Source organism: Hyperolius riggenbachi, chromosome 8 (genome assembly GCF_040937935.1).
Source record: "Hyperolius riggenbachi isolate aHypRig1 chromosome 8, aHypRig1.pri, whole genome shotgun sequence".
In the NCBI taxonomy this organism is placed as follows: domain Eukaryota; kingdom Metazoa; phylum Chordata; class Amphibia; order Anura; family Hyperoliidae; genus Hyperolius; species Hyperolius riggenbachi.
Window position 1 is genome coordinate 261,234,188 of NC_090653.1, and position 23,626 is coordinate 261,257,813.

At 43.8% G+C, this 23,626-nt stretch overlaps 1 protein-coding gene across 3 annotated transcripts in view; it reads left to right on the forward strand.

The window, feature by feature from the left end:
- Window positions 1-23,626, forward strand: part of PNPLA7 (patatin like phospholipase domain containing 7) — a 412,399-nt gene that overhangs the window by 172,405 nt on the left and 216,368 nt on the right. For all 3 annotated transcript variants that reach the window (XM_068248745.1, XM_068248744.1, XM_068248743.1), the window contains 2 exons: window positions 13,177-13,308; window positions 21,566-21,689. In XM_068248745.1, coding sequence (XP_068104846.1) covers window positions 13,177-13,308; window positions 21,566-21,689 — 256 coding nt within the window. The remainder of the gene's footprint in view (window positions 1-13,176; window positions 13,309-21,565; window positions 21,690-23,626) is intronic.

The window sequence follows — 23,626 nt, forward strand, 5'->3', positions numbered from 1 at the left end:
ACCCTTCAAGGATCACCATACAGCTAGGGTGACCATACACATATCGATTTTTCCCATTGATATCCGCGCAATTCGACCACTTTAATCGAATCTGCAAGAAATCACTGCAGTGGCTGCCTCGATCGATCGACCAATCGATTGTCAGCTGATATCAATTGAATTGATCGATCATTCAAGATGAAAGATATCGATTGGTGGCGGATGGGGACCAGCTGCAGATCCACCGTGCATTTAAAGTGTATCCGAGGTGACATGATGAGATAAACATGTGTATGTACAGTGCCAAACATATTAATAACCAGGCTGTTTTACTTGTTTTATTTTTATACCAGAAAGAGTTAATTTCTAGACATGGAAGTGACAGCTTCTGTCTTGTCAGGAATATAGTATACATCACTGATAAGCAAATTACAGCCATAAAGTTTTCCTTTGCCTTTCTGCCCTGAATGCTGCATTATGTGTTCCCATTGATGTGATTACATCACCTGGCCGGAAGATGTAACCACAGCAACGTACTACATCTCCCTGCCGCACAGGACAGGGGAAGGTGGAAGCTTCCGTATAGGGGAGGGGCTGTGGAGCGGGTAGGTAAGTAAATGGTCGCTGCACCCCCAAAAGCCCATTATAGGGGGAGGTTCGTTTAATCTGCTTGATGCACTTAGGAGCACCCAGGTGCTCAGTATACTTTAAAGCACACATGAAATAAGAGGGATATGGAGGCTGAAACCTTTATTTCCTTTTAGACAATACCAGTTGCCTGGCTGTCCTGCTGATTTTTGTGGCTGCAGTAGTCTCTGAATCACACAGGTTCTAAAAGTATTAGAAGCAGAGGATCAGCAGGGCAGCCAGGTAATCTGCATTGTTCAAAAGGAAATGAATATGTCAGCCTTCATCTCCCTCACACTTCAGGTGTCCTTGTAGTTGTTGACAGTTTTGGAGACCTGAATAAAAACAAATTTGCCTTATTTGGCCCTACATATATCACCTACATACACACCTCAACTGCCAGCCTGCTCCACCCCTCCCACGGCCTGACCTTGGCTGAGCCCAATGGGCAAGTATTGGCTAGTGTTTAATAACAATTTGCATATTGAGCTGTGGTGCATTGTGGGTAACCACAGTTACACACTTAATTCTGAATGATCGCAAATACCTTCTGTTTTAAGAAGGCAAACCACACCAAGCATTACTTTTTAGTAGGAGGGCTTTTCGGTCTCTTTTAGTCCCCTATACTTTCCTAGTGCCTTGGGTGACCCCAAGTTGCTTGGGCATTCTGTTGTTCTGGTCCAAGCCCTATCCCATAGAGCCATATCAATCCCTGCCATGCACTGAGGAGGACCAACAGCCCGAAACAGGCTGTTTGCATGTGGGTTGATGTGGCTGTGTAAAATGTAAAGCTATAGGCTTGCTATACACCAGCGGTTCTGCATGTAAGCCTGGCTTCAGGGGAATAAAGACATAATTTGCATATTCAGCAGAGGTGCATTGTGGGTAACCACAGTTACACACTTAAAGCTGAATTATCGCATATACCTTCTGTTTTAAAGGACACCCAAGGTTATTATTATTATTATTATTTATTGTGTTTATAAAGCGCCAACATATTACACAGGTAAAAATAAACTAATGAAATAAACAATTGTATCTATCCTCCTTCTCCTAAAAATGACTTTTTAAGATATTCCACAGTTTTATTTTATAATTTAATCTACTTTTTAAGTTCTTACTGTTTTATTGTTTTTGCTCAATGACACATTCATTGAAGTATGCCAAAGCTAAAACCTATGAAGTATTGATCCTTTTTATCGCTTTCCTGCTCTCACAAGCCATTTTCTGCCAGGAAAGTGTTTTATAGTTGGAATTTCTTATCAGTGAGGGTCACACTGTAGTCTGACCCAGTCCTGACTCAGACAGGAACTGCCTCTTACGTACCTGATGTTTAACTCTTTCAGGCAGAGAAAGAAAAAAAGGAACACAGCCTAATTATTTATGTGTTAGGCACTGTACATACCCATGTCTCATGAGGTCACATGTCACCTCGGGTGTCCTTTAAGAAGGCAAACCACACCAAGCATTGCTTTTTAGTAGGAGGGCTTTTCGGTCTGTTTTAGTCCTTTATACTTACCTAGTGGTTTTGGGTGACCCAGAGCTGCTTGGGTATTCTGTAAAACTACAGTAACTTCTCCACAGAGTAGAAATAGGTTGAGTCTCTACAGAAGAAGCAAGTGTTGGAAAGAGTTGTGTGTCGGGGTGACACTTTGATGCCACTCAGAGCTTGACCTTTTAATTGGCACCAATTAGCCGGCTTTGTCCCGGGCAGGAGAGCGCTGTCTCCAGGCCGCCAGCAGGAAGTGAGAACGCGTCAGTGCGATCTCGCCATCCTCCGTGTCTCGCCTCTGCCCTTTTCCCTTCACATTGCTGTTACAGAGCTGTGATTAGATCGGAAGACAGAGACGGGCTAATCCTATTAACTGGCATCATAGCGGGGATCGCGCTGACAGCTGTATGACAAGAGGAATTTTACAGCGAGGAACGTGGGCGGGAACACTGAGGCTTTACATATGGCACAGAACTGTACAGACGCTTAAAGGAAAAGCACCACTAGTTCAGAGCAGAGTGGTCGGCACTAAATGCTGGCTTTAGAACAAGGCTGTGGATCATTTCCCATAGGTTGAGGAGCTGTCGACCATACTATCTCAGAAAAAATCCCACATATATTTGTAGATAAATACTTGCTCTACTTACCTAACATATGTATTGCACTGTCCACGTTTTAATCTTAGTGATTTTCCTACAGTAAAGAGAAATCCTTCTTAGCATTTCCCATTTTAACTGTGGCTATTTTGAAGCCAATCCTGATGTCATTTCCTCCCTTACACTCTCCTACCTGATTGTGTATGCATTGCCCGCCCTTCACTATAGAAAGTGCAATGGCTCAGCATGAGAAATATTGGCCAATCAGAGGAACAGAGGTGTGGGAGGGGAAAACAGGAGGCTTCAGCCAATCAGGATGCATTAGTTAAGTGAAAAGTAGAGAAGCAAAAATGGACAGCCCAGCATGCCCTGCAACTTCCTTGTGCGTGCAAAACTTTGTGTGTACCAAATAAGAGTCAGGTAAACTGGGGAATGATCATTTATCAACAAGAAGAGTAAGGCTAGGGCCACACTAGCTCCGGGTGCGGGACGCATCTGCGGTCCGGGCTCCGATTGTCAAAAACCGGAACGCAAATGGATCCGTGCTGCCTTTTTTGCAGCACACGTTCTGGATCAGTTTGCGTGTTTTTTTTTTTTTTTTTTTTGCTAGAGGGGGTAGCGGCCAGGACGGGGGGCTGCGGGGAAAGCGACGGCCAGGGGGGTCACACCCCCCCCTTGCTCACCTGGCTGCCCCCCGTCCCCGCTCCCCCTCCAGCTCGCACATAATGTAATAAATTGTACCTAAGGAAGTTCGGCGAGCCAGGCACTTCCGCCCACACCGCTCGAGTCACTTCCTGCAATGCCGCCCTCTGTATTTCAGTGGGCGACTGGGCGGCATCGCAGGAAGTGACTCGAGCGGTGTGGGCGGAAGTGCCCGGCTCGCCGAACTTCCTTAGGTACAATTTATTACATAATGGGCGAGGGGGAGCGGGGACGGGGGGGCACCCAGGTGAGCAAGGGGGGGGGGGTGTGACCCCCCTGGCCGCCGCTTTCCCTGCAGCCCCCCATCCTGGCTGCTACCCCCTCCAGCATGGCGGCCCCATCCTTCACCAAGAGACACTGGAAACTGATCCGTTTCCAGTGTCCCAAAATGTCAGTAAAGAGGGAGGCCCGTTTCTCCATTGATTTTCACTACCCGTACGTGTATACGGGTCCGTTAAAAATGCTGCAAGTCCGGACTCTGCGTTCCGGGTTTAAAAACGTATTCCGCAGATCGCACGCGGATACGTTTTTAACTTAAGTTTGTACTGTTCCTATTTTTAACATTGGTATCCGTGGCTCAGTTTTTTGTCCGGGACAAAAAACGTAGCTACGGATACGTTTTTAAAGAGAATCTGTATTGTTAAAATCGCACAAAAGTAAACATACCAGTGCGTTAGGGGACATCTCCTATTACCCTCTGACACAATTTCGCCGCTCCTCGCCGCATTAAAAGTGGTTAAAAACAGTTTTAAAAAGTTTGTTTATAAACAAACAAAATGGCCACCAAAACAGGAAGTAGGTTGATGTACAGTATGTCCACACATAGAAAATACATCCATACACAAGCAGGCTGTATACACCCTTCCTTTTGAATCTCAAGAGATCATTTGTGTGTTTCTTTCCCCCTGTTCTCAAGCACTGAAGTTTCATGCTGCTCTTTTCTTCCTGCAAACAGCTTTGCCCTTGTCTGTAATTCTTTAGTATGTGAAAGCCCAGCCAGCTCAGAGGACGATTTATCCAGCTTGTAAAAGATACGAGAGAAGAGAGAAGCTGCTCTAATCCTAAATAACACACAGGCAGTGTGCATAGAGGGGCCTGGAAGGGGGAGTTCATAGCAGAACCACAACACTGAAGAACTTGGCAGCCTTCCAGACACAGGCCGACAAGTCTGACAGGGGAAAGATACATTGATTTATTACAGAGACTGTGATAGTAGAAAGTGCTGCAGTAAGCCAGAACAGATTAGAATAGCTTTTGAAACTTGTAGGATGATAAAAAACAGGATGCAATTTTTGTTACGGAGTCTCTTTAAAGCAAGTGTGAACTAGCCCTAATAGTGATTTTAACTTTTGGATTACCTGGTTAGCATCCTTATTACTTGTCTACCAGATAAAAAAAAAAAAAGAATAGATTTTTGATTTTATGCCCGACAGTTACACTTTATGGTTGTAGTGTAGAGATCCTATTCATTAGGGTTTATTAATGATTACACAGACGTTACAGGCATGCCAGAAACAGTACAGGTAGAGATACTAGCCTTACAGCCGTTTTGTGGTATCACCGCTTCCTCAGAGACCAAAATAGGTAATACCGGCCGTACAGCCGTTTCGCAGTAATACTGCTTCCTCAGAGACCAAAGTAGGTAATACCGGCCATGCAGCCGTTTTGCGGTGTTACTGTTTCTTCAGAGACTAAAGTGGCTATTACCTACTTTGGTCTCTGAGTAAGCGGTGGTACCGCAAAACTGTTGTAAGGCCGGTATTACCTACTTTGGCCTCTGAGGAAGTGTTGATACCACAAACGGCTGTAAGGCTGGTATTACCTACTTTGGTCTCTGGGAAAGGGGTGTTACTGTGATACTGCTGTAAGGCTGGTATTACCTACTTTGACGTCTGAGGAAGTGGTGATACCACAAACGGCTGTAAGGCTGGTATTACCTACTTTGGTCTCTGGGGAAGGGGTGTTACCGTGATACTGCTGTAAGGCCGGTATCACCTACTTTGACGTTTGAGGAAGTGGTGATACCATAAACGGCTGTAAGGCTGGTATTACCTACTTTGGTCTCTGGGGAAGGGGTGTGACCGTGATACTGCTGTAATGCCGGTATCACCTACTTTGGCGTCTGAGGAAGTGGTGATACTACAAATGGCTGTAAGGCTGGTATTACCTACTTTGGCCTCTGAGGAAGTGGTGGTACCACAAATGGCTTTAAAGGGAACCAGAGATGAAGCACCCTTGTGTATTTTACCATATATATCAGTAAGAACATTAGAGAAAGCACTTACCATGCTCTCTGTTTCATCCTCACTGCTAAAAGTGTCTGTTATCAGCTGTGATAAGAATCCCGGACTGAGCATTCAGTCTGACTTTGCAGGGAATAATTATAGCTGAGACATTATAGCAGAGCCACAAGGGGGCAGGCTTGGGCTTGAAAAGACACCAGAGAAGACAGACTCAGCTATAATCTTTCCGTAGCAAAGCTAGACTGAGTGCTCAGTCTGGGATTCTTATCAGAGGTGATAACAGTCAGATTAAAGAGAGAACAATGAAACAAAGAGCAGATTAGGTGTTTACTGTCATGTTCCCACTGATTTGTAAGGTAAAATACAAGAGGGTGCTTCGTCTCTGGTTTTCTTTAAGGCTGGTATTACCTACTTTGGTCTCTGAGGAAGTGGTGATACCACAAAACTGCTGTACGGGCCGGTATTACCTACTTTGGTCTCTGAGGAAGCGGTGATACCACAAACGGCTATAAGGCTGGTATCTCTACCTGTACTGTTTCTGGCATGCCTAAATGTGTAATCACTAATAAACCCTAATGAGCAGGATTGGTACTCAGTCTCCTCTCTACACTGAAAGTGCATTCTAGTGCATTCTTCATGGTTAACCTGCTCTGCATCTCTGTGAAGGTCGAAAGTCAAATAAGGGTGCAATATTTTTTATCGACTGGGAGGAGAATCGATGCCGCAGCATGACCACCAGATCAATCGTTTTTATTGATTCCTGGCTGAAATCGGTTGGGAGGATCGATCGGGCTTGCTGGAAAATCTTGGTCGCAAGGGCTTGATCGAGTGTGCGTCAGGAACGCCGTCAGATTTCCCGACAGACCTCGACCTTTTGTCCTAAAGGTGGCCATACACCATACAATTTTTAAATATCTGTTCAATTCAAGAATTGCAATCAATTTTTCTGACTGATTGTAACATTTAACAAATCTGACCAATGTGCCACACACCTGTGATCATTTCCCCCCAATTATGATAAAAATGATTGGAAACTCTGAGAAAATTGCTAGGGTGTATATATTAATAAATTGACCATCTACCACACACCATTCAATTTTCATAAAAATTGATCAGAAAAATCCACTTCTCCCAATCTTCCTTTATCAAATAAAAACTGGAAATTCGATCAGATTTTCTCGAACGAATGAAGAAAAGCTTTCGATTTTTCGGGGCAACCAATCATAATGATCAAATTGGTGTAAAATTTGATCTTTTAATTGAATAGTGTGTGGCCACATTATCCCTCTGCACTCTCTTATGCCTGGTACACACTATGTAATTCTCCATCAAATAGATGTGGCGAATCAATTATTTGCGACCAGGTCCGATCTGATTTTCAGTCGTATTTCTGATTTTCCAATCAGTTCTATACAAAATCGATGGGAAATCTGATCGGACCTGTCGGAAATAATTCATTCAACCCGTCTATCTCACGGGAAATTGCATGGTTTGTGCCAGGCATTAGATCCAGTGGCGTTCTGCTGGACTTCCTGGTATGAAAGCGGAGTCGCACTACTTTCCTTGATCACTGCTCATTATGTCTCCCGGTGCGTACGCAGAGCCAGCATCCCTGAGGATGGGGAGGATCCTTTAACTCTGTGAAATGACTATTCCATTACAGTAAATCTAGCAATGTATGGTGCAGGGGAAACAATATTTTACTTCTTGCTTTGTGCAGACTTATAAACCAATGACCCTAAAAGGAGTATGCTTTATACTTAGTTTTCTGCAAGTTTCCTAAGGCAATAAGTTCTGCCGTTTGCTGATTATACCTCTTTAAGAGTGTTTATTTACAGAACGTCTTGTACCGCGAAGATGTATGTTATAGACACAGCCGTGCGATGAGTCACATGATGGATAGCGCAGAATGTTTAGGGTTAAGACTGTTCTTCACACCACTCTGCCTGTACACCGATAGAACAATTTAATTAAAGCTATCTTTTATAGATGTGCTGAGCAACATATTGCCGCACATCAGAGGCAACCTCAAGCCATACAGAGGTTTCTTTTAGTCACGACACATCATTATACCTCAGATAAACCCCAAACTGAACATTCCGGTAGCAAATTGTAATAGAAGCCAAGATCATAAGTGAGTAGACTGCTGTACAGAGGGGAGTTTGCTATGTAACTTCAGGGACCTATGTGTCGGGTGTAGCCACTAGTATTACTTAAAGCGGAATATAACCCTGCATTTCAACTTTGCTCTAAAACATTATTTACAGCATATTATATGCAAAAAGAAATTCTTTTTTTTTACTAGACCAGCATTGGAAGGGTTAAACACAGAGGTTTAAAGGTTTCGGGAGAGATATGCAGAAGTTCAGATTGTTACATTCTATTTAGTTATATGTATCTATTGAGAAATGTTACACACTCTTTGGCTGTCCTCCAGCTCCTTCTCAGTCAGAGAGATGAGTCACATTCAACACTTAGATACATTTATGTAAACAAAATGTATCTATTTCAGCTTCGGATGCTGCAGAAATCTCCAGGAACTTTAAAGCTGTGTGTAACCCTTCCAATGGTGGTCTAGTAAAAAAAAAATGCTGGTTGCATATAATATACTGTAAATAATGTTTTAGAGCAAAGTTGAAATGCAGGGTTATATTCCGCTTTAAGTACCAGAAATCTCTGGTCCCTTAAAGTGGATCCGTCAGCCATACTATCTCAGAAAAAAAGAAACGCATATATAAGTAGATAAGTGCTTTCTTTACCTACGGTACATAACATATATATTGCACTGTCCATATTTTGGTTTTTGTAAATTTTTTATAGTAAAAAAAAAGAGACAATTCCTCTTGGGATTTTCCATTTCGTCCATCTTGAAGCCAACCCTGACATCATTTCCTCCCTTACTCTGTCTGTGTATCATTGTCCGCCCCCCTCCCAGTCTTCAGACACTCCCATCCAGCACTGCAGTAGAAAGTGCATTGAGAAATATTGGCCAATCAGAGAGGAACAGAGGTGTGGGAAAACAAAACAGAAGGGAAAGAGGCTTCAGCCAATCAGGCTGCATTAGTTAAGTCTGAGGTAAAAGTAAAGAAGAAAAAAGAAAACCCAGCATGCCCTGCAACTTCCTTTGTGCGGTAGATGTACCAAATAAGAGCCAGGGAAACTGGGGAATGTTTTTAATGGAGAAGAAAAATAAGAGTGATTTTTAACTTTTGGATTGCCTGGTTAGCATCCTCATTACTTGTTTACCAGATAAAAATAAAGAATTGATTTTTTATTTTATGCTCGACAGTTACTCTTTAAAGGATCACTGTTACGAAAAATTGTACAATTTAAAATACATGAAAACACAAATAAAAAGTATACAGTTCCGTCAGATTTCTACTAACTGCTGTAAGTGACAGCAACATAGGAGAAAAGTAATTTCTACCTCATATTACTCTGGAAGAAACATATGTATGTGTTTACATGCAGTTTACATTTTGCAATTTTTCCTTTGAAGACCAGAGACTTTCTGGTAAAAGAACCCGGGGCTCACTGATGTCACGCCCCATGGACCCGTCTCTCTCGCCATTCTCGCCTCCCGTCGCTGCAGCCCACTTGCTCTGCTGTCCGTATGACTGCAGAGCTCCGTGAGCCAGGCAGGAGACAATTTAATTGGCTCCTGACCCTGTGATCACTGTGAGCCAATCACAGACAATTGCGGTGATCACTGGGTCAGGAGCCAATAAAATCAGCTCCTAACTGGCTCACAGAGCGAGTGAGCTGCAGCAGCGGGGTAACGGCGGAAGGGTGCGGTGAGATAATCAAAATCTACGCCCTGGCAGGGATAACTGGTGCCAAACAGGGCATAGATTTCAATTAGTCTGGAAGCAGTTTTTGAAGTATACCTGAAGTGGCATATGACCCGATGAGATAAACATAGGTACATATAATACTAGCCCTAGTAAGACATTCTCTGAAGTTCCTTTCTGTTTTCCAGTACAGCAAGAGTTAAAAAAAATTGAGTTGTTATGTATGCAAAAGAGCTTGTCCACTTCTCTCAGGTTTTCTGAAAAAAATAAAAATAAACAGAGGCTAAAACAGTGAGATAAGGCTTCTAATGAGGCTTAAATGCAGGAAAGTTCAAAGGGTTATTACTTCTCTCAGCTTTGTGGATTCTAAACAGCAGCTGTGACAGTCTGATGCAATCTTAAAAATTAAGCCATTAAACTGTAAATAAAAATATGAGAGACTTTTCCATGTTACTAATGTTCTCTTTATCATCCATACTAGACACAGAAAATGTGATCTCATAAGATTATTTTCACTTAAAGAGACTCCGTAACAAAAATTGCATCCTGTTTTTTATCGTCCTACAAGTTCCAAAAGCTATTCTAATGTGTTCTGGCTTACTGCAGCACGTTCTACTATCACCATCTCTGTAATAAATCAACTTATCTCTCTCTTGTCAGACTTGTCAGCCTGTGTCTGGAAGGCTGCCAAGTTCTTCAGTGTTGTGGTTCTGTGATGCATCTCCCCCCTCCAGGCCCCTCTCTGCACACTGCTGTGTGTTATTTAGATTAGTGCAGCTTCTCTCTGTTCTATTATCTTTTACAAGCTGGATAAATCCTCCTCTGAGCTGGCTGGGCTTTCACATACCGAGGAAATACATACAGGCAGAGCTGTCTGCACTCTGCAGGAAGAAACAGCCTGACACTTCAGTGGAAGATAGCTGCATGGGGGAAAGAAACACACAAATGATCTCTTGAGATTCAAAAGGAAGGGTGTATACAGCCTGCTTGTGTATGGATGTATTTTCTATGTGTGGACATACTGTACATCAACCTACTTCCTGTTTTGGTGGCCATTTTGTTTGTTTAGAAACAAACTTTTTAAAACTGTTTTTAACCACTTTTAATGCGGCGAGGAGCGGCGAAATTGTGACAGAGGGTAATAGGAGATGTCCCCTAACGCACTGGTATGTTTACTTTTGTGCGATTTTAACAATACAGATTCTCTTTAAGGCTCACCTCACTTTGAAGTGGAATGAAAATCTAACACTAATTAACTGACAAAAAAAATGCAAGGAGAAATTACTTATTTAGCCTTCCTATCCTGTTGTTTTTAGAGTTCACTGTCAGATTCAGGGAAAATGTGGAATGAAAAAAGTATTTCTGCTGTTTTCCACCTTTACTGTTTCTCTGTGATGCTAAAAGTGACTTCTGCCCTTTACTTTTTCTTTCTTTTTTCAACCCAGCTCAATGTTAATTTTCCTTCCCTGTTGGGGGGAGGAAGGGGGGGTTCAGTTACCTTTTTGTCATAGTTTCCTTATTTTATCCAAAATAGGAAGCTTTCTGTTATTGGTATGCTTAGATAAGCTTGATACTGTAGCTAGGAGAAAAAAACCCTTCCCACAATGCAGGTAAAAAGAAAAAAAAACATGAGGGACATATAGGGACCTATTTTACAATAAAATGATGTTTACATATATATATTTGGGGCACTAATTATTTTTTGGCAGTGTTTTATTATTTGATGTTACAACTCCCTTTAACGTGGTCTGAAAGTCAGGATTTCTACTTTACTCTAAAAGATTCCCCACAGCTCGAAAGCTACTAGCCCAGACATTTTTTTTAGCAGAACATCACTGAAATGGTTAAACAAAAGCATTTTGTCCTGCTGTTCCGCTTCAATCCACATCCAAACTGTAGATAACCATATCTTTGTTTACATTCCAATCTTGTTACAATGGCCTCGATTCATGAAAGTGTGTGCGGGTAATGAAATCCGTGCGGGAAAACTCCGCGCACGAAACTTCACACTTCTGGGTGGTCATTCATAAAATTATGTCAGTTGCGATAACAGAGCTGAGATCTCCCACTCTAGGCTGGCGGAAGGCATGCGGAAACGTAGGAAGCTGCCGGAGTCCCTCCGTGCGCTGCTCTCTGTGCTTCTGCTTGGGAGGTCTGTCCCATTCACTTGCACGTGTTCCGCATGGTTATCGCTACATCCCGAAGTAGCGGTAATCCCCGGCCGCATACCGCTTGCGGTAATTTTTATGAATGGGCATTTTGATACTTTTGTTAACATAATCACCGCACAAGGCGGTGATTTATCGCTCTGCTCGCGAATGTCGGCTTTTCATGCGGAAAAAGCCTTTATGAATACACATTTTGCTTAGTTGTCGGTAAAGTCATCTGTTTTCAGCATTTCCGCATGTGGGAATGCTTTATGAATCGAGGCCAATGTGTGTAAACACAGTATAACAAGTGAAGGAGCTCTCTGTGTTTCAGATACACACACAGTTCAGAAAAGCTCATTAGAAGATGTTAATATATAATAAAAAGCAGTTTGAATAAAATGCAATGCCAGCTTTCAGGGCAAGATAAACTACACTTTGGAAACTTGTAATTTGTAAACAGACAATATTACTTATGCACAAAAGCAAATATGATCACTGTATGAGTAATAAAAAGTAGGAAAACACTTTTTTATAGAATGTTATATCATAGTTTTATCCCACTTTAACCATTTCCGCCGCCCGGACGTGAAGCTCACGTCCGGGCGGCAGCTCTGCAGCGCTCCCGCGCTTGGGCGCGCTCCCGCCTGCGATCGCGGGCACGCTCCCGCATCCTTGTTGTGTCCCCCGGTAGCCCTGGGATCAGTGAAAGGGAACATGGTTCCCGATCACCGATCCCTGTCCCCCGCAGAAAAACCGAAGCGCTCACCTGTGAGGCTTCAGTTCTTCTGCCCGGATTGATTTCCGCATCCTCCTTGTACTTCCGCTTAGCGAGAAGTACAAGGAGGGTAAACAAAAATGAAGGTGGCCATCTTGTGGCCAAATAGTAAAACTACATCTACAATTTTTTTACATTACAATTTACACATAAAGCAACATTAAAAATTTACTGTTTATGTCCCAAACCAAAATATTCCCCAAATAAAATTTTTAATAGAAAAAAAAACTACAATTAAAAAAAAAAAAAAAAGACATAAATAGTTACCTAAGGGTCTGAACTTTTTAAATATGCATGTGAAGGGGGTATACTACAAACATTTTTTAAATTATAAGCTTGTAAATAGTGATGGAGGCAAAACGGAAACAATGCACCTTTATTTCCAAATAAAATATGGGCGCCATACATTGTGATAGGGACAAAATTTAAATGGTATAATAACCGAGACATACGAGCAAATAAAATACATAGGTTTTAATTATGGTAGCGTGGATTATTTTAAAGCTATAATGGCCGAATACTGAGAAATAATGCATTTTTTCCATTTTTTTTCTTATTAAACCTGTTAAAATACATTTACGGTAAAGTGGCTCTTAGCAAAATGTACCACCCACAGAAAGCCTAATTAGTGGCGGAAAAAACAAGATATAGATCAAAAAATTGTGATAAGTAGTGATAAAGTTATTAGCGAATGAATGGGAGATGAAAATTTCCCCGATGCATAAGGTGAAAAATCCCCGCGGGCTGAAATGGTTAAGAAATAGTTTTGCGCCATGCCAGGTTTGCAGCTTTCATCATCATGTGTTGTGTTCTGTTTGCAGTATAATGCGGGATCAGCCCAGCGTGGTCCTGGGAGTCGCCCACACAGTGGTGAAGAGGATGTCCCCGTTCGTCAGACAGATTGATTTTGCCTTGGACTGGATGGAGGTGGAGGCTGGCCGAGCCGTGTATAGGTAAGATCATTACAATGATGCCCTGACTATTACGCTGCGGCATGACGAAATAAACCGGTGTATGAGACAATATGAGAAGAGGTGACTAGAAAGGAAGAATATTGTTAATAGAACAGAGGTCTCCTGTAGAGTGGTATCTGGGTATTAAAGCAAACCAGAAATGGCACTAATGTGTGTATTTATACTCACCTGGGGCTTCCTCCAGCCCCATGAGGTGCGTGGGCTCCCTTGCCTTCCTCCGCGGCCGCTCCGTTCACGTGTTATTTCTCTTGGTAATCTGCCCGGCTGCGTGCGCACCCCATGCTGCGCTTCCACAGCCAGGGCAGTTGTACTGAGCAGGTGCAGAACACTCCCGGGGACGGGAGAGCAGCTGGGGCGCATGCGTGGGCAGTCTGCAGAAGCGCACGACTGGCCAGATTACCGGGAGCGATAACACATGAACTAAGTGGCCGGAGAGGATGGCAAGGAAGACCCACACACCTTATGGGCCTAGAGGAAGCCTCAGATAGGTTTAAATACACACAGTGCCATCTTTGGTACACTTCAAAGAGACTCTGTAAAGAAAAAACCCTCTGGGGCATACTTGCTTTGGGAGGGGGAAGCCTCAGGGTCCTAATGAGACTTCCCCATCCCTGTAGCTGCAGGCAGACCAGCGCTGGCTCCCCCGAAGGGTCCCGCAATCCTGGCTCGACAAGCCTGATAAGCGCTGATTTATTTACCTTCCCTGGCTCCAGCGGGGGCGCTGTTGCGGCTCTCAGCACGGAGATAGGCGGTAATAGCAGAGCCTGATCGTATCCGCTCTACTGCGCTGGCGCAAATAGACTCACACCTGCGCAGCAGAGCGGATCCATCAGGATTGGCTATTTTAAAGAGAACCAGAGCTAACCTAAAGAAAAGATTCTATACATACCTGGGCTTCCTCCAGCCCCATACCCACCGATCGCTCCCACGCCGCCATCCACCGCTGCCCGCATCTAGGAGAACCGGGACCCCGCTCTGCCGCCAGTCGGAGCCAGTCTAGCGCAGCAGAGGTGCGCTCTTTGCGTATCTCTGCAGCAGTGTATGGAGAGATACGTAGAGGGCGCACTTCTCCTGCGTAGCGCAGCTCCGATGATGTCACTGACGGTAGTCTGTTCTCCTAGATGCGGGCAGCGGTGGATGGCGGCGTGGGATCGATCAGCGCGTATGGGGCTGGAGGAAGCCCCAGGTATGTATAGAATCTTTTCTTTAGGTTAGCTCTGCTTCCCTTTAACCTTAACCCGAATGAAGCGCAGCTAGTGCGCCTGAACAGGATCGCAGATAGGTAAATATTTACCTCTTCACACTTCAGGGGGAAGCCTGGTTAGGATCCAGAAGCTTCCCCCTCCCGAGGTCAGTATCCCCAGAGGAATTTTTTTTGATTACAGATTCTCTTCAAGGCTTTGTAGGTGAAGTAAAGATGTCCATGCACACATACATATTCCCACTCAATTCCATGACTGTGATCAATTCGGATGAAAATTACTTTTAAATGTCTGATTGATAGACTTTTGATTGATTTCGATAAAAAATTGACCTAAAAAACACAAAATCTGGGTAGATCAGGAGTAAAGCAGGGTCAGAATGATGGCCTATAGCGTTGCTCTGCATTGAACAGTGTATGGCTGCAGTTTGCTTGATTTTGGATTGACTCCGCCTTGACAATCGATGCATGTGTGTGGTAGGAATCTATTAATTTCTGAATCAGATCCCTTTCAGAAAGGAATCAACTGCTTTGGAACATTGGGTGGAAATCTACAGTGGCTTGCAAAAGTATTCGGCCCCCTTGAAGTTTTCCACGTTTTGTCACATTACTGCCACAAACATGAATCATGAAGTGGAAAAGGAGGCACAGTACCTGGCACCAAATGCAGCAGGGCAGACGCACCGGAGATGGGAACCAAGAGCGTGCACGTCCAGAAGACAGCTTAGGATCCAATGAAGTAGAAGACAAGGAAGGAGGCACCGCTTCTTTTGTAAAATCCCTTTATTCCGGTGGGGGAAGATGCAGGTACATGGCAGTGGGGGCAACAGATGCCTGACAGCTGTTTCGCTGGTTTAAACCAGCTTCTTCAGAGGCAGATTGTACAAAAGACATTATAAAAGCACTCCTTAAATGCTTAGGTGCAGGTCGTTGCCAACTCCCATTTCCTGTCCGAAAATAAAAGACCTCATTGGACTAAAGGCAATGAGAACCGCCTCCCTGCCTCTCTATAGGTAGTTTCCCGGTCTACAGCCAATAGCTGTTGCTAGCCGTCACTTACCCAGAGGGCTTAGCGTCATTGGCAGCCGCATTAACCAATAATTCAGGAGTGGGAGGGAGCCTCGACCCGCCCCCTTGTCCGGAAGAGAACGAGTCTGCGTGTCACACGCTGGAGCGCATCCATTACGGAAACACTTCCGCATAGGGCGGCAACAGCCTACCTCATCGAATCAGATGGGAAGCTCCAGCCAATAGGCGAGCAGCGGGTCTCCCCGCATCCACGTCCCACGATTCTTACAGTTCATTGGCTCTGCCTGCCCTAACTAGGACGCGCCTCCTGCAGAAAGTAAACACAACTCAAGGTTCTCATAACGGACAATATTATAGATAATAAAAACAATTAAAAATAGCCTCTCAGCGGATATTGCATAGAAATAATTAATTTAGTTTAGTTTAGAACAGAGTAACATCACATACTAAGGATAGAACACAGCCTAATAGACTAATAGATATTTCATTGTTTTTCACCATAAAATCTCCAACTTTACATGGGTCATAACTGGACTTAGAGAGAGGATTTCAATATGGATTTAGGAAACAGTGTAACTCATTTCTATCATTAAGACCTAAGGGGCCACAAGCTTTTGTTAGGGAAATAATTCTAGCCTCTTGCTGTAAAAGCATTATCTCACGATTCCCTCCTCTACGAGGTGGAGGAACTGTCAAGATGCCCAAGAATTGCAGACACTCTGCATTACCACCATGACCTTCTCTCACATGCTTAATCAGTTTCCCTGCGCCTACCCCTGTCTTTATGGAGTTTACATGCTCCTGGAAGCGGGTGCATAGTGCTCTAGTTGTCTGCCCTATATAAAAAGAGCCACATCTACACAAAATACAATACACTACATGATTCGATCTACAGTGTAGAAAATCTTTAATAGTAAGTGTAATACCACCTAACTGTACGCTGCGTCCCGGTTTGAATTGGTGGCAATGGTTACAGTTACCACACCTGTGATTTCCAGTAGGGATGCATCTCTGCAACCAATTTGAGGCTTTTACTCTCCTGAATTCACTTCTGGTCACTGTGTCACCAATCGTTTTCGCCCGCCGGAACGAAATTAGGGGTTTGGTCTGGGCATATGCCCCAAGGAGAGAGTCTCCCTGGAGAATATGCCAATGTCTCAATATGGCCGATTTAATTTGATCAGCCATTGGAGTGTAGTCGAACACGCACGTGAGAGGTTGACTGGCACTGTATTCTTTTTGAATATTTTTCTGAGGCTTGCGCTGTAACAAATTTGTTCTTTCCAACCTGTCTGCCCGGCGGAAGGCTCTATTAAGTTCAATCATGCTATATCCCCGACTGGCCATACGTGCCGTTAATTCACGGCTCTGGTGAAGGAAGTCCTCCCTCCTGGAGTGGTTCCTCTTGAGCCTCACGTATTGGCCATAGGGTATAGCCTTGATTGTATGTCTGGGATGGTAGCTGGTACTAGAGAGTAAAGCATTGGTTGCAGTTGATTTCCTATGGCCTTTTGATAGGATTTGGCCCTCCTTCACAAAGAGTTCCAAATCCAAAAATTGGAGCTTATCCCCTCCCAATATTCCTGTAAATTGCATGTTAAATTCATTATTGTTGAGGAACCCCAAGAATTGATCAAATTGGCTATCGCTGCCGTTCCAAATTAACAGGACATCATCCACATAACGGTACCAACAACCTATGAGGGCCTTATAAGGGTTTCTTTCTGTCAGAACCACTCTGCTCTCCCACCCCCAAAGGAATAGATTGGAAAATGTTGGTGCTACCGGGGTCCCCATAGCTACTCCTGAGTTTTGTTGATACCAAGTATCGTTAAATAAGAAAGCGTTGTGAGAGATCACAAAATACAGGCACTCACAAATGAACTTAACCCAGACCTCGTCCTTGCCTTTTTCTTCCAACAATTCACCAACAATCCTGGTGCCTAAACGTTGTGGGATCCTTGTGTAAAGGTTAACTACGTCAATTGACGCCAGCCTGGCATGCTCCCCAAGGTTCACGTCGTCCAGCCTGTTGAGGACGTCCAAGGTGGTGACATGTTCCAGGAATGGCCTGAGTTTAAAGTCCAAAAATTTGGACAATGGTTCCGTGAGTGACCCCCTGGCTGACACAATCGGACGACCTGGCGGACAGACCGGATCCTTGTGAACCTTGGGGAGAAAATACCAGACAGGCCTGGTTGGAAATTTTGGCAACAATCCCTCTCCCATTTTTTTGCTGATAAAACCACCTTCTACTCCTCTCCTAAGTAGGGACTGTAGGGCGGTGCTGAAACGAGGGGTAGGATCCTGCCTTAATTTACTATAGAACTGATCAGGGCCTTCCAATTGTCTCAACGCTTCTTTCAGGTAGTAATCAGTTGGCATGATTACGAGGTTACCCCCCTTATCTGCCTTTTTCAGAACAATCTGCTCGTTATTTCTCAGCCAGTCTAGAGCATTCCTCTCACTTTCAGTGATATTCGGCGCATCTTTAGGATAGATGAGCGCCTGCATATCTGCCAGTACCCGACGATTGAAAATGTCCACTGCAGAGCCTGGTGTGGTGGCAAAATCTCTTACTGATTTGCATGGATGAAAGTTCTCTTTGTTAACTTCCAAAGCAGTTCCTGGATACAGGCCAGTCTCGCTCTCTTCCAGTAGAGCTTGTAGATTAAACAGAGCCTCCATATCTGTGGCAGTATTCAGACTAGGGGCTATATAACCTAGGTTACTGATGGTAGTAAACTTATTCACTTTCATCTCTACAGGATCTGGTGTAGACTCCTTTAAACGCCACATTGTGATATTCAATTTGCGTATAGTCTTATACCAGTCAACCTCGAACCCAAAGTAGTCAAACTTAGCAGTAACTGAGAAGTTAAGGCCTTTCTGCAGAACTGACATACAGCCTTCAGGCAATTCAACAGCAGCTAGATTAATGATCTGTAATTCACTTTCGACATTGGCAGCTAATTGGTCATTTATCTCCTTTTGCGATAGCCCCTCCCATATGTCCCCCTCCCCCATGACACTCTCCTTGTCCTGACTCGCTTGGGGGCGGGTTCGTCGCCGTCCTCCCCTGCGGATTCTGTGTCTAAAGGGACCTCGGCACATTCTTGTTTTTTAATGATCGGTTTGGGGCTGGGTTTAGGTTTGGGCTTTCTTTTGGGGCTACCCTCGTCTGGACTTGAATTAGAACCTGAGTCGGTGGTCCAGTAATCTTTAGGCTCTTTGGGATTTCTCCTTTTATTCCTAGATCGCCTTACTGGTTGGCCCCAATCAAAAACTTTCCCTTCTTTGAAATTCTGTTGCCCCCACTGCCATGTACCTGCATCTTCCCCCACCGGAATAAAGGGATTTTACAAAAGAAGCGGTGCCTCCTTCCTTGTCTTCTACTTCATTGGATCACAAACATGAATCAATTTTATTGGAATTCCACGTGAAAGACCAATACAAAGTGGTGTACATGTGAGAAGTGGAACGAAAATCATACGCGATTCCAAACATTTTTTACAAATAAATAACTGCAAAGTGGGGTGTGTGTAATTATTCGGCGCCCTGAGTCAATATGTAGAACCACCTTTTGCTGCAATTACAGCTGCCAGTCTTTTAGGGTATGTCTCTACCAGCTTTTCACATCTAGAGACTGAAATCCTTGCCCATTCTTCTTTGCAAAACAGCTCCAGCTCAGTCAGATTAGATGGACAGCGTTTGTGAACAGCAGTTTTCAGATCTTGCCACAGATTCTCGATTGGATTTAGATCTGGACTTTGACTGGGCCATTCTAACACATAGATATGTTTTGTTTTAAACCATTCCATTGTTACCCTGGCTTTGTGTTTAGGGTCATTGTCCTGCTGGAAGGTGAACCTCTGCCCCAGTCTCAAGTCTTTTGCAGTCTCCAAGAGGTTTTCTTCCAAGTTTGCCCTGTATTTGGCTCCATCCATCTTCCCATCAACTCTGACCAGCTTCCCTGTCCCTGCTGAAGAGAAGCACCCCCAGAGCATGATGCTGCCACCACCATATTTGACAGTGGGGATGGTGTGTTCAGAGTGACGTGCAGTGTTAGTTTTCCGCCACACATAGCGCTTTGCATTTTGGCCAAAAGTTCCATTTTGGTCTCATCTGACCAGAGCACCTTCTTCCACATGTTTGCTGTGTCCCCCACATGGCTTGTGGCAAACTGCAAACGGGACTTCTTATGCTTTTCTGTTAACAATGGCTTTCTTCTTGCCACTCTTCCATAAAGGGCAACTTTGTGCAGTGCACGACTAATAGTTGTCCTATGGACAGATTCCCCCACCTGAGCTGTAGATCTCTGCAGCTCGGCCAAAGTCACCATGGGCCTCTTGACTGCATTTCTGATCAACGCTCTCCTTGTTCGGCCTGTGAGTTTAGGTGAACGGCCTTGTCTTGGTAGGTTTACAGTTGTGCCATACTCCTTCCATTTCTGAATGATCGCTTGAACTGTGCTCCGTGGGATGTTCAAGGCTTTGGAAATCTTTTTGCAGTCTAGGCCTGCTTTAAATTTCTCAATAACTTTATCCCTGACCTGTCTGGTGTGTTCTTTGGACTTCATGGTGTTGTTGCTCCCAATATTCGCTTAGACAACCTCTGAGGCCGTCACAGAGCAACTGTATTTTTACTGACATTAGATTACACACAGGTGCACTCTATTTAGTCATTAGCACTCATCAGGCAATGCCTATGGGCAACTGACTGCACTCAGACCAAAGGGGGCCGAATAATTACGCACACACCCCACTTTGCAGTTATTTATGTGTAAAAAAATGTTTGGAATCGTATGATTTTCGTGCCACTTCTCACGTGTACACCACTTTGTGTTGGTCTTTCATGTGGAATTCCAATAAAATTGATTCATGTTTGTGGCAGTAATGTGACAAAATGTGGAAAACTTCAAAGGGGACGAATACTTTTGCAAGCCACTGTATATGTGTATGGCCATCCTTAGGATCTGGAATTGTATGCTTTGTGGGATAGGCGGGCAATGGAGGGACTGACAGGTTAGCATTAAAGCGACATGAGCAGGGTTTTTCCTTTTTAAAAAAACAAACCTCCCCATAAGGGCGATTAGTAATGGAGTGGGCTGTTGTGGCTGTGGGGTTCTGGGTTAGCACCATTACATACCTCCGCGGTGCTTCTCTCCAGCCCTCACGACATACGCCATCTTCTCAAGCCAACTGCCGCTTTTGCCGGCTTTTGTAATTTCCGTCGGGTCACGCTTTTACGTATTTTTTTTTTTTACTGAGGGCTGGTTTCCACTTGTGCGGCGCGGAATCGCCGCGGATCCCCTGCTGACGAATTTGCATGCGGGTGCGATTACGCATGCGTATTTTACCGCAATTTTGCATAGGTTAGTATTGATGCGATTTTAACCATGTCACTGCCTGTGTGAATTAACATTACTTTTTATGCGAAATCGCATGCAAAATCGCGGTAAAATACGCATGCCAAAACCGCATGCGATTTCCCTATTAAATACATTAACGGCGATTCGCATAGCGGTGTGCGGGGTGCGAATTCTGCAGGGTCTACTGTGCAGATTTTTTCTGCTTAGGAAAACTCTCAGAAATCCTGACAAGTGGAAACAGTCCCATCCATTTGTATTGTCTATGCGAATCTGCATGCAGGAAACGCATGCAGATTCGCTCTAGGGGAAACGGGTCCTCTAGAGTTCCAATACCAGTGCAGAATATATCTGGTCTCCCAGAATGCTCTGGGAGGAGATTACCGCATAGCTAAACAGCCTAGGCTTTGACATCACTAGGAGGTCAGAGCTTTATATCCGTTTACAGCAATAGATATATACAGTATTTAGGAAGTTCTTCTGATGCTGAAACCAAGATATTTGCCATAAAAGTGGGTGTCCTGAATAATTGACTGCATTCTACTATATGTCACTACAGGGCCTCTTTAATAAAGTGCTCAGCCAATGTATGAATGACCTGCTATTTACATACATACGTACATATCTCCCTCTCCCAGGCAAGGGGATAAATCAGACTGCACTTACATAGTGCTGAATGGTCGCCTCCGCTCCGTCATCAGGAAGGACGATGAGAAGAAGAAGTTGGTCGGTGAATACGGGCGAGGAGATCTGATTGGAGTGGTAAGATTTGCCTGCCTGATTGGAAGAATACTTTCACAAAACTGTTGTTAAAGGATACCCGAACTGACATGTGATATCATGAGATAGACATGTGTATGTACAGTGCCTAGCACACAAATAACTAGGCTGTGTACCTTTTTTTCTTTCTCTGCCTGAAAGAGTTAAATATCAGGTATGTAAGTGGCCCTTACTGATAAGAAATTCCAACTATAAAACACTTTCCTAGTAGAAAATGGCTTCTGAGAGCAAGAACGAGGTAAAAAGGTAAGTCAGGAGTGAGTCAGACACTTACACACCTGATATTTAACTCTTTCATGCAGAGAAAGAAAAAAAGGAACACAGCATAGTTATTTGTGTGCTAGGCACTGTACATACACATATCTATCGCATCATGTCACATGTCAGTTCGGGTATCCTTTAAACAGAGGTGATCATCGAGATACTGATGACTCCGCCTTATATGCAGATGTAATGCAAATTAGTTGGAATTGGATACAAAATAATCCTGGCTTCATACAATATACTGTACATGAAACATTCACGCAAACCATAAATATAAGCATCGTATTGACTGTCTCTGTTCTTAAAGGAAACCTGAAGTGAGAGGGATATGGAGGCTGCCATATTTATTTCCTTTTAAACCATACCAGTTGCCTGACTACCCTGCTAATCTATTTGGCTGCAGTAGTGTCTAGATGACACCAGAAACACGCATGCAACTAATCTTGTCAGATCTGACATTAATGTAAAACTCCCGATATGCTGCGTGCTTGTTCAGGGTCTGTGGCTAAATGTATTAGAGGCAGAGGAACGGCAGAGCTGCCAGGCAACTGGCATTGCTTAAAAGGAAATAAACACGGCATCCTCCATATACCTCTTGCTTCATTTGTCCTTTAAGAAGAGTTTTTGCCACTAAAACTAGAATAATAAAGGTGAAATAGGTAGTCTGAATCATGTTACGTTCTTATTTCTATCTATCTATCTATCTATCTATCTATCTATCTATCTATCTATGTGTATGTGTATATATATATGTATATATGTATGTATTATGTTCCCTCTTTAACTACTTTCGGACCACGATGATTCAAATCTACGTCCTGTTTTGGTGGGCTCCTGGCTGGCAGGGCGTAGATTTCAATCACCGTCCGCAGCGCGCATTCGCTGTTTCTGTCGCTCCCCGCTGATCACCCTGCTCAAACCCGACGTGTCTCGCCGCAGCTCACTGGCTCTGCCTGTCTCTATGACGGCAGAGTCATGTGAGCCGGTCAGGGGCCGATTTCATTGGTTCCTGGCCGTATCTATCATTGTAAGCTGCTCCCATTGGCTTACATTGATAGACACGGTCAGTAGCCAATGAAAGCGGCTCCTGACTGGCTTACATGACTCTGCCATTATAGAGATGGCAGAGTCTATGTCCTGGGGGTCCCGGCGTGCGGCGGTGACTGCAGTGGGTATGCGTGGCGGTTCGTTGGGATTCCGTTGTTATTGTACCAGCAGTCTAAAACTCCGACATAACATTGAATAAAAGTGTGTTTTCCTACTTTTTATTACTCATACAGGTATCATATTTGCTGTTGTGCATAAGTAATATTGTCTGTTTACAAATTACAAGTTTCCAAAGTGTAGTTTATCGTACCCTGAAAGCTGGCATTGCATTTTCTTCAAACTGCTTTTTATTATATATTAACATCTTCTAATGAGCTTTTCTGAACTCTGTGTGTGTGTCTGAAGCACAGAGAGCTCCTTCACTTGTTAGACTGTGTTTACACACATTCTAACAACATTGGAATGTAAACAAAGATACTGTTATCTCCAGTTTGGATGCGGATTGAAGCTGAATAGCAGGACTAAGCGCTTTTCTTTAACCATTTCAGTGATGTTCTGCTAAAAAAAATGGGATAGTAGCTTTCAAGCTGTGAGGAGTCTTTTACAGC